The following is an 11,177-nucleotide window of genomic DNA, read 5'->3' on the forward strand; positions in this document are numbered from 1 at the left end:
AGCACAAAAATAAAGATCTAATGAAACTGTGTGTTTTAATAGCACAAAAAAAAAGCCATCACATTAACTGAACTTAATAGTAAAAAAAGAAGTCCTCATTAGCTGAATCTAAATATAATCTTCATCCAATGATTGATGAGCTGCAGATGCTTGAGATGATATATGGGAAATAGAATCCTGTAAGTGACATTGAATATTAGGGTAATCCATATTGAATAAGAAAAATAAAAAATGCAGCAAACAACATAGCAAACTAAACCTACTCACCATAAGTGGCATGCAACTGGGATATGTGTTATCCATCAGTTGTGTAGGAGTTGGTGCAAGAGTTGGTTGTTGTTCTTGTAATCGTTGACTGTTACTTGGGCCTCCACTTTTTTTTTCCCTTGTTTTTCAACCCAACTCTTTAACCATCTACCGCCTTTTTTACTTTTCTCTTTATGCTTCAAACGTAATCCATCGTATACGTCATCGGAGAAATCAGGCAATATTGGCATATCAGGGCGATCAACTGGGTTTCCAATATTACCAAGCTTCAACGTTAATTCATTTGCAGTATCCTTCACCAACTCGTATCCCTCAACTGTATTTGAAGCTTCTAATTCTATTTAAATACGTTCATGACAAATACGCCTATACCGTTGCGTACAGTCCAAGTTGACATCTTTTTCAACTTCTTTCCCCTTACTGTCATTGACCACCATATTTGTTGCTCCCCGTGTCCATCTCTTCAAAATATAGTATTCAGGAATACGCTTTATGTCTAACACATCCAAAACTTTCAAACAATGGCAACACATAATACCATCAGTCTCAAATTTTATGCAAGAGCATGCTATAATTCCTTAAAGTGGGTCACAACATACTTTATACTCACAGTCTGCTTCGTAAATTCCAACCCAAAAATAAATGTAGGGATTTCCATCAGTTCGACTTATAATGGTGCAAACAGTCATCCAATTGTAATCCTCTTGAAATAACTGAAAACTAACAGGAGTGTAGAGTTCCCCAACTTGTTTCTGTACAATAGACATTGAATTTGCAAGTCATGGCATCTTGTTTCGTTCATCCAATTCAGCTTTTAATTCATTACTACGCTTCTGGTTAAGAACTCTCTCAAAGTGTTTAAAAAATAGCACAACATCCAAAGTTGACTTCAAATAGTCCTTCAAGTCATTGTTGAGACTCTCACTGAGCTGTGTACTTCGAATGCCTATTGTCAATGTGTTTTTCATGTAGCACTTCGCCCATTGACTTTTAAGCCCATATATGCGCTGCAACCATTCATTATGCTTAACATCATACTCATTCAACAAATTATACCATGCTATCTCGAATTCATCTTCCACATCGTATTCGTATATGCATTTCGTTAAATTTGTAAGAAAATGAGAGCCATCTTTCATCATATGACCCAAATGCGTAATGCCATTATGCATTAAGTGCCAAGTACACAATCCGTGCCAAGTACACAATCCGTGCCATGTTTGAGGCCATATTTCTTTTAATGCTCTAGCTATAGCTTTGTCTTGGCCCGTGAAGATAGTTATAGGCTTCTTTCCACCATGTGCTTCAGCAAATACCTTAAACAACCATTTGAAAGATTCCATTGTCTCGTCATATAAAAGTGCGGCCCCGAATACGATGCGCCCTCTATGATGATTGAATCCAGCAAACAACCCAAACGGCCTACACTCTTTGTTGGTGCGAAATGTAGTGTCAAAGGCTGACTACATCTCCAAATTGTGTGTAGTCAATGATCATCTTTGGATCAGCCCAAAATGTGTTAGTTATTTGTTCTTCACTATCCAGCTGAAATGAGTACGTGAAAGATGGGTTGTTCCTAGTTTGGGTAACAAAATACTTTATCAAACTATCTGCTTCACCATATGTTAAGGCACGCTGTCTTTTAGTGCGGAGATAGTTCCTAACATCTTGAGTCTTATAGCTCCGGTTTTCAATCCCACCAGCATGCCTACCCATCAACTCAACTGTGGATCTAGGCCTGATTCCCGAGTCATTTGCCAAATCAATTTCATACCTATGTATGTCTAACATATTCCTCTGTGAACGCATCATATGAACTGTTGATGTAGAATGAAGCTCATGATTATGTTCTCTCATAAAATCACAGCACTTGTATTTTCCCTCATCAACCAAATATATGTTCATTCGTGCCTGGCAATTTGTTCTTGTCTTAGCTCGGGGGTTAACAATATTGATGTCTCGCTTGTCACTCAACCGACAACTAGCTTTTGAACAGACAAATCCCCTAGATGTTATAGTCGTGTTGTCTTTCTTGCTCTTATTCACAAAGTATCTCCTAACACTAAACCCCATTGCCCGTCCATAACTATTGTAATAATCGTATGCATCCTGTTATGAATTGAATAACATCCCAAACCCAGGTTCACTCACATCATTCATGCAAATATTCTCCATACTAGACAAAACAAATAAAAAACAATAAGGTAACAGTAGTTCAACAGAATTTAACAAAGCAAGAGCAAGAGTGGAATAAAAAAAAAAAAAATCTAAAATACTGTATATCAAATAAAGAAGAAACATATTATAAGCAAGAGTGCAAGCAAATACAAATATAATACAACAAGCAAATACAAATATGAAATTGAAATTTTATTAAAAAGAAACTCTAATCATACAATTATAAATACAAGGACAACAACAACAAAACAACAACAACCAAAATCTTATTCCAACTTAATGGGATCGATTACAATATAAATACAAGGACGAAGACAACAACAACAAAATATAAATACAAGGAAGGAGACAACAAATCTCTTAGGTTTTGACAGAGACAACGAGCAAATAAAAATTATGATTTTCAAATCAGCCAAGGAAAATAACCCTAATTCTACATTCCCGCCTTCAGTCATATGTCACTTATAAGTGGCTAATAACAACCCTTTCCCCAAATATTTCAGCATTCAAAACCACATAGCAACTTGGTTAAGAGTACAATGTAAATACTTTAAAAAAATTTCAATTTCAGAGATAGCGAGTCGAGCGAGGAACAGAGAAAGAGAGACAACAAGCAAATAAAAATATTGAAATTGAAATTTTATTGAACAGAAAACCTAATATTTCAGCATTCAAAACCACATAGCAACTTGGTTCAGAGTACAATGTAAATACTTCAAAAAAAAAATAAATTTCAGAGATAGCGAGTAGAGCGAGGAACAAAGAGACAGCAAGCAAATAAAAGAGAGAGAGAAGGCCATTTGTAGAGACTTTAACATTAACATGCAAGAAAAAAATAAAAAGAGAGAAAGAAGGCTTTGAGTATTTCATACCTTTGCAAAGTACGCTTCGTAACATAAGGAGAGAACAAGTCGAGCGAGGAAGAGTCGACAGAGAGGAAGAGTCGAGTGAGAGGGAGAAAGTTGCGAGAGAGGGGAAGAGTCGATAGAGATGGTTAGGGTAGAACCAAACCATAACTGAGAGGGAGAGTCGAAATAGGAGAAAGGGAAAGAGAGGGAGTCGAAAGAGGAGAGAGGGAAAAACTTTAACCTTTTATTTCAAATTGATGAACCAAATCGGTTTGCTATGATACGATTTGGTTTAAATTGGTTCTTCACTGATTTTGTTTAAATTGGTTTTATCAGTTGCATAAGATCTGGACCGCTACATTGGTATTTAACACGTGTCACTCTCAGAAGGTATTTTACACAATTGTACCAGATTAGAATTGGTGACGATTTTTGTTCCGCAGAGACTCTGCCGGAAGTCCGAAAAGCGATGACCTTTTTGAAGATCTTCAACTACCTTCTGCGATCTTCTCCGCTTTATATACTCCTTTGACTCTCGCTTTCACTTTTTCCAATTTCTCTTTCTTTCTCCGTCTCTATTGTGAAACGTAGACCTTAGAACGTCCACCTGTTAGCTCTCCTTCACTGCGCGTACCAGGTACGTAAGCCTCTATCATTCTCCTTCTTCTCTATTTCTACACACGAGACCTAAAATCCTGTTTTCCCGTTTGGTTTTTTCTATTGAAATTCATAATCCCGGTTTTTAGTTTTTTTTTTCCTTCTCGAATCTGTCTCTCTTCGTCAGAGATTTTCTTCTTTAGAAATCAATTAATTGGTTTAGAAATCGAGAGAATATTTGATTGTTTTGCATCCTACAACGGATTTCTGAATTTTATCCTAAAATGGAGGGATTCTTGGAGCATTATTTTCAAAATTTTCATCTAACCCAGGGTGATTCTAGGGTTTGTTAAGCTTATGTTTCACTGTCGAACACTTCGTTATTCATTTTATGGTTTGGTTTGAACACAAAGTGCAGTTGAAAGTCACACTTTGATGTTCTTAATTGAAATATGACTGCGTTTATGAAAATTGAAATGTGTCGCGCTTCATCTCGGGGAGTTAGGGATGCTAATTAAATCTATCTGTTCATTATCTTTTTTCTTTTTTTATTCAAACTTCTTCATGTATATTACTCATTTCGGTTTCTAGTTCTCATTGGAGCTTAAAATTGTTTATTACACTTTTAAGGGATTTTTTTTTTTCTATTATATTATTCTGTTGTGACTATAGGTACCATGCAGATTCATGACTAGCAATTCATGTTTCCAAACTCTATCCTGAAACCGCTGGTCAGAAATAGGGATGGTATTGAATGGTCTTTTCTGTAGTAGATACCGCAGAAGGCATTTAGAAATTGTTCTGATCCATAAGCTTCTTTAAAGTCAACTTCCGTTACATTACTGCTCGCTCTGAACGAAGTTCTTGGGTGGGTTGGCACTGACTTCGCACTATGCCAGCTATACAGAAGCTGTATGAAGCTTGCAAACTATCCTTCTCTCCAAATGGACCAATTTCAGAGGAAGCTATTGAAAAAGTTCGTGCTATGTTAGGTAGGAAAAACATATTTGGTTTTCTTTCTCTTTAATTATAGTCTTTACTCTTTTTTTTTTTCCCAACTTGAATTCATGTTTGGCATTCATGAGGTTATAGATGGAATGTTACTCGTGTCAATGTTTCAGGTAATTAATATTTTATATTTTTTTTCCTTCATCCTCTTGCTTATGTTGTAAATATGTATTTTGATGTTTTCTTTTCTTGAGTGTTTAAGCTCTAAATGTGGATTTTGTGTTGGGAGAAGTAGTCTATGAAATCACATATATAATTTGTATGGTCTAGATTCTAGATTTTTGTTACACTTGATGAGTGAAAACCAAAATTATTGCTTATCTTATTCTCATTGAGATGAGGCAAGGAAATAGTTTTTATCATATTAAATGTGGAAGTTATTGCAAGCCATCTTTTGTTTGTGATTAGGAATCAAATTTATTTAATCACAAGCAAACAAAATGGGGGCTTTAGTTGCTTTTATTATTATTATTATTATTTTTCTATTCATATCATGATAAATCCATCTTTAATAGATAAAAGACATGCCATTACATCTGAAACTGCTTTTCAAAAAGAAAGAAAAAATTGTAGATAATAAATCCAAAACAGAAGAAAGAAAAAATTAAAAATCTCTTTTGCCTTATTAGTTGTAAGTGAAAAGTTTCAACGATTGAGATTGGTCCTCAATTATTTTAACGTAGGCCTTCCCACCTCTAGGTATTGCTGCTCTCACCTTCTCCTTCATTAGCTTTGTGGCAACATACATGTATGGCCAGGTAGGCTTTTCTTCTCCGAGTCTACCATCATCAAGACCCTTACCATTGGCTCAAATATATGGACCTTCTTCAAGTCTTGCTAGAACTGTGCTGCCCTACCACCTGGCGTACACGACTCCCGCTAACTAAACTACTCCTCACTAGCAAACATGGATCTCAAGCCAACCATCTTGCATGAAAGGTCTTTAATGCAATGTAGTTGGTGGCAAATTGAGTTATGCCAGACCTCACCAAATCCCTTTTGCATTTATTTCTCAGTGATTGTAAAGAATATTAGTGGTCACTTGCCTTGCCTGCTCGACCACACCTGCTAGCAAGGATCTCTTCTCCATATCTTTAAGCATGAGGTAAATGCAATGGGCTGCATCCAGAATAGGTGGATATTCTTGCTTTTCCTATTCATCTCTCCCATACTTTTTTGAAATTACTTCCGTTGTCCATCACTACTTGGACAACATTCTCTAGCCTTACCTCCTACACAAAGTCTTTCAACAACTTATACTTATATATACATTGCATCCTTTCTCCTTGGATTTATCCAATGACTTTAAGAAGACAATCTTACCATCTCAATTCACCATGAAGTTGGTGATGGACTGTTAGTGGGTCCAGTCCAACCATCTCACATCATAGTAACTCCATAGCATTTCTATGCCTCCTCAATCCATCAATGTACTCACCCAACTCCTTTTTTTTGGAGCAAATAAACATTCATAAATTCCCAAGGAGTGGGCCCCTTCGCTCTTGGGCAAGCTCTCACTATAGCATCAATAATGGCTTGGTAATATGTCCCCTGGGCAATAATAGTTGGGATGCTATTATAGAATAAGAAATTGGACATTGCATCACCAAGTTTCTCTCTGCAACCACCCCAGACTTGCTTTATGGTTCTTTTTCTGGTATCTTGCTATTTGTATACAAGAGGATCTTGCTGAAGAACCTCAATGGGATCATCATGTTGGCATGGGGTAGGGAGGGGTGGGATGGGGGTGGAGCTACCTTCATACTCTGGGTTCTTAATGCAGGAGTAGATTACAAGAAACTACCCCAGTAGTTTATAACCCCAAACAATACAAATAGGATTAGGAAACAAAGAAATAAGACCATCAAATAAACCCCCAAGGATACAATACCCATATAAGAGCAAAACCAGCCCAAAACCTAACCCGTTAGGAGAGAGAAAGACCTGCTATAGAGCTGGAGAGAGAAAGCTGCGCCTCCATTCTGTAAGGCTCCAATTGAGCTACAAATTTGGTCGATTGTAGGACCCACCAAGGGTACAAAAACCACCAAATATGAAGAGCTTCTGACGGCTGGTTATGGAGTTATGCGCTTTTTTGATTTTCAGACCTAGGAGAGAGAATGTGAAGAATTCTGCAGGAACAACTTGTCTTCTTCAAATAACCTTCAAGAGAGGATCGATTGATCTTCTTAGAGTATAGAATCAGTCCTCCAAAGGATCTATAGATCAGATCTCAGACTTGGGCAGCAATGAGGGTCAATTGGCTTCAAGAACAAGCACTCTTTGGCTGACCGATTCTGATTTTGAATGCTTTAACAGGTCTGAACTTCTAATAATAGTAAACAAAAAATAGAAAGGAAATAAAGTGATTAAAATAAAGAAGAAACAAGGGAAGTGGGAGAGGAGGTGGCTATCTCGACCCAGGCTTCTCACCCACGGCTATCCCGGCTGCTCTAAGCTATTGATTGCAAATCTTCTTATTCAAATCTCTAAGAAATTTCAATACATAGGCTCCTCTATTTAAAGAGGACAGAATTACAATCATACCTTGACTAGGAGCTAGTTTCCAAATAGGACTAGACACTTCTACTACGACTAGGACTTCAAATAGAATTAGGATTAGACTTCTAACTCCAACATGGAGTAGGACTGACTAACTAATAGTCCACATAGGACATTACACTCGATGGGCCCCATGGGCCTTTTATTGAATTAAAACAACTTAAATAAAAACACTGAATATAAATCCCGTTTTCCTACTTTCTACCCATATTTTAGGCCCATTAAAGTGGTTTATTTAAAAGAAAACCCATGGGATCAAAGGCCCAATACATATATGACACAACCCAAGGGTTATTTGCAATAAAATAAGCCCAAGTGATTTATCTACATCAGTTCTCCTCAAAGGCAAATACCCTGATTCTGCTTCTTCCTCCTCTGCCTTGCGGGCCATGCATCTGATGCAACTATTCTATAGCCAGAGCCATTTGCTCCTTCCCCCATCTTTGCAGCCCTAATTATCTCCATTTAGGTTGAGAGTTGGCTCTTTGCCCTAGCTTGTTGAACTGTCTCCAGACTGTCTGTGTCTCGAAATGATCAGGCCTGTAATCAGGGTAAGAGTCATCAGAGGTTACCCCTATTACTAGTGGGTCTCTCTAAGACCGCCTCATTAAACTCTTCTGCCCTTTGCTTTTCTGCTTCCTTTTAAGTGCTTAGACATGGTGACATGGCTTATTGCACCTCATAAAGAAATTGGGTGCATTTTGTCACATCGTGTACCCACCAGACAAGTGCTGCTTCAATTTAGTGGCCCTTTTAGAATTTAGCACTTTCTATAATACTACACTTGACTTTTCCTTGTCATTTCCTTCTATTTCTCTATGCAACCATGCTATATTTCTGCCTCCACCCTCAGCCTTTCTGCAGCAATTTTAAACCTTTTTACATTGTTACATCAACAAAACAAGACAAATGCATGCATAAGTAGCTATTGAATATCATTTCAAAGTCCTAAAACAATCAATACAGCTATTTCTTGTTTTTCCCCCCAAACTCCTAATTTTTTCTTTAATTAAAAATAATTTTTATATATTTTTTTAGAAATAATAATACCATAGCTAATACAAATTTATAATGGAATGAAACAAAATCCATAATTTTTAAGTTCAAATACACTAGCAATGCTTTCATCAATTTTAAAGATTTTTCAAACCAAAACAAATATTTTCCCTATTTTTTGGATTATCTGTAATCTAAAATAATTTAAAATTTCATAAATTAAAATAATTAATTTACAAACTGAAAAGAAAACGACTTTGTGAGGTCGTAGATCAGTCAATGGTCCAACATATACAAAAATGAGTTCCAAAAAATGACAATTAACTATATTTTTAAGATTCTTTTTTGCCAAAATAAAGAAATTTAATAATAAAAATAAAATTCGGCCTTTGTCAATCCATAGAGCAAGACGTATTCATCAATTTTTTTGGATAAAACAGTTTTTTGAGAATTTTTTCTTACCTTCAAGTGTTCTTGGGCAGAAAAAACAATTCCATGTGTTGATGTTGAGGTGTAAATCCACTTGCTTCAACCTCCCTTGGGTGTGATTTGGTAAAAAATTGCACCAAAAGGCTTAAAACAAATTTGTGTGGACTTTTGTTTAAAACAGACTGAGACTATGCAACTGCACCATTTAAAATGAGGTTTTTATAGTGTCACGTGGTTGGTTTCGGTAGAGACAAACTGAGAGCAGAACATGAATTGAGATTTCGGTCTGAAGTCGAAATCACGGTCGAGAATCGGTAATATTTGTTTATCCGATGTCATCTCATCTCGAGACATCACGAAATCGAGAAAAAAACCAGATCTTGCCAAGCCCTTGAACAATAGTTGATTGTCATTTTGTTCGGGATCTAGTTTTGTAGAAGTTTATTGTTACTCCATTTGTTTCCTTTGTAGATCAGCTAGGTGATACATTTAGTAAGCCATTGTTTGGTCTTACTTTTAGGAAAGACTTGTTCCAAGCTAGCCATGGATGACTTATATGTCCAGCTCATTGTTCTAAGTATCGGTATAGGATGGACTGTTTTGTATTAGTATCGATTGAGACTGATACCTACACCCGACTGATCCGGATCGGGAACTAGTATCAGAACCAGGGTAAAATCTTAAAAAAAGTCTAATTTTTGTGAAAAGTAAGTGCAAAATTAACTGATCCAATTTGAATCGGTATTGACTAAATCCTTGGTCCACCTTGAGAGGAAGTGTTAAATTATGTGCTTACCACAGGACTATTCTTGTCTCTGCGGCACTCTGTTTTTGATAAGTCACAATAGGAGAGTGTCCTTATAGTGTTATATTTGGTCGTCTTTAGTTATTCTGTTTAAGATATAGTTGGGTTGAGTTATGCGATACTGTTAGTATCCTACTATGAGTTTGATTTGTTTTGTTATCATAAGTAACTGTTCTAATAATGGTTTTAGGGATGTTGTTAGAATCAAACATGTCTTTACTCTTTAGGTTCTTTAGGGGTTTAATAGTCCATGTAATATTGTAGAACATTTTCTCCGTTATTATTAATAAAGAGGGCTAGTGTCATGTTAGACACAAGTCATTATTCCTCTCAACATTCTCTTAACATGGTATCAGAACAGAGATCTAAACCCTAGCCTTCATATTCTTGCCTCTCTCTCTCTCCCCCTCTCCTCTCTTGCTTCCTTCTCTCGGTGGTGCTTCTCTAAACTACCAAGAGCCCCTCTACTACATCTCTTTTCCTTGTCTGGGCTCTCAGATTTTTTTCCTTGATGATTTGAGAGACCTAACCCCTTTTTCACCTTTTCAATTCTGGGTTTTTCACCCTAATTGATTTTTCTGTCTCAGGATTTTGTTTTCCTTGCTTTTTGTATCGATTTATGTTGATGATGCCTTTTTTTTTGTGTTGTTCACCTTCTATATGGCCTGTACTGGACTACTAGCCACTTTTCCATCCTTGACTCCCAATCTAGAGAAAATAGATTTTTCAGGGTTGTGAAACCCTTGTCGATTTTCTTTTTTCAAGGTTTTTTCCCTACTTTTTTGTGCTTTTGCTGCCTGGAGTGGTTGTATTAATTTGTCTTAGCCATCTTTGTAGCCTCTTCAATGTTAACCATGCATGGATTTGCGAGCTTGACTGCATCCACCGGTGGTGACAACTCCGACACCCTTCGCACTTTTCCTACCAGGCAAGGAGTGATGCTTAGGTTTTAGACCTACGCTGAAGGTTTGTGACCTAAATTAGGGATTTTGTCATAGTACTCTATGAGTTACGAATACTGTGGCATGAGTTGGACTTCTATGAGGAGTATGTTCCCACCACTCCTATTGATGTCACTGGATTTCAGAAATTTGAGGACATGATCACAAGATTAGAGTCTATGACTTCCTGAGAGGGCTAAATGTGGAATATGACTAGCTGCGGGCTCAGACTCCCTTTCTTATATTGGAGCAAGCCTATGCTATGATCCAATTTGAGGACCGTCGTTGTACCACTATGCTTTCACAACTTTTTGCTACGACGTTGGTTTGTGATTATGGATGTTATCTTTCATGAATTTGTGTCTTACCACACTGAGATGTGTCGCCTCTTGAACTTGTTGGACCACCATCTATTATTGATGGAGGACCGATAGAAATAGGGAAGAAATTGTTGCAGGGGAGAAGAGAAGAATGGGGGAGGGGAGGAAAAAGTTCACACGATCAAGCAAACCACAAGGTTTCAACCAATTAATTAATTCATCATTC

At 36.9% G+C, this 11,177-nt stretch overlaps 2 protein-coding genes across 3 annotated transcripts in view; one reads left to right on the top strand and one right to left on the bottom strand.

Annotated features, from left to right (window-relative positions):
- Positions 1 to 1,719: 1,719 nt before the first annotated feature.
- On the bottom strand, positions 1,720 to 2,340 carry LOC122092934 (protein FAR1-RELATED SEQUENCE 5-like). The gene has a single exon (XM_042663233.1). It carries the CDS (start codon positions 2,338 to 2,340, stop codon positions 1,720 to 1,722), a length of 621 nt encoding a protein of 206 aa, XP_042519167.1.
- Positions 2,341 to 3,706: 1,366 nt separating this feature from the next.
- The window catches only part of LOC122093615 (plant cysteine oxidase 4-like), an 82,072-nt gene continuing 74,601 nt past the window's right edge, over positions 3,707 to 11,177 (top strand). Inside the window, exons 1-2 of one of the 2 annotated variants that reach the window (XM_042663981.1) lie at positions 3,707 to 3,930; positions 4,563 to 4,882. In XM_042663981.1, coding sequence (XP_042519915.1) covers positions 4,783 to 4,882 — 100 coding nt within the window. In that variant the 5' untranslated portion in view covers positions 3,707 to 3,930; positions 4,563 to 4,782. The remainder of the gene's footprint in view (positions 3,931 to 4,562; positions 4,883 to 11,177) is intronic. The other variant, XM_042663982.1, reaches the window with a different exon arrangement.

The sequence above is a fragment of the Macadamia integrifolia genome, chromosome 11, assembly GCF_013358625.1.
Source record: "Macadamia integrifolia cultivar HAES 741 chromosome 11, SCU_Mint_v3, whole genome shotgun sequence".
NCBI lineage: Eukaryota > Viridiplantae > Streptophyta > Magnoliopsida > Proteales > Proteaceae > Macadamia > Macadamia integrifolia.

What these genes read in the sequence shown, in the direction of transcription:
- LOC122092934 (XM_042663233.1), bottom strand. Translation starts at nt 2,340, where the DNA reads ATGGGGTTTAGTGTTAGGAGATACTTTGTGAATAAGAGCAAGAAAGAC.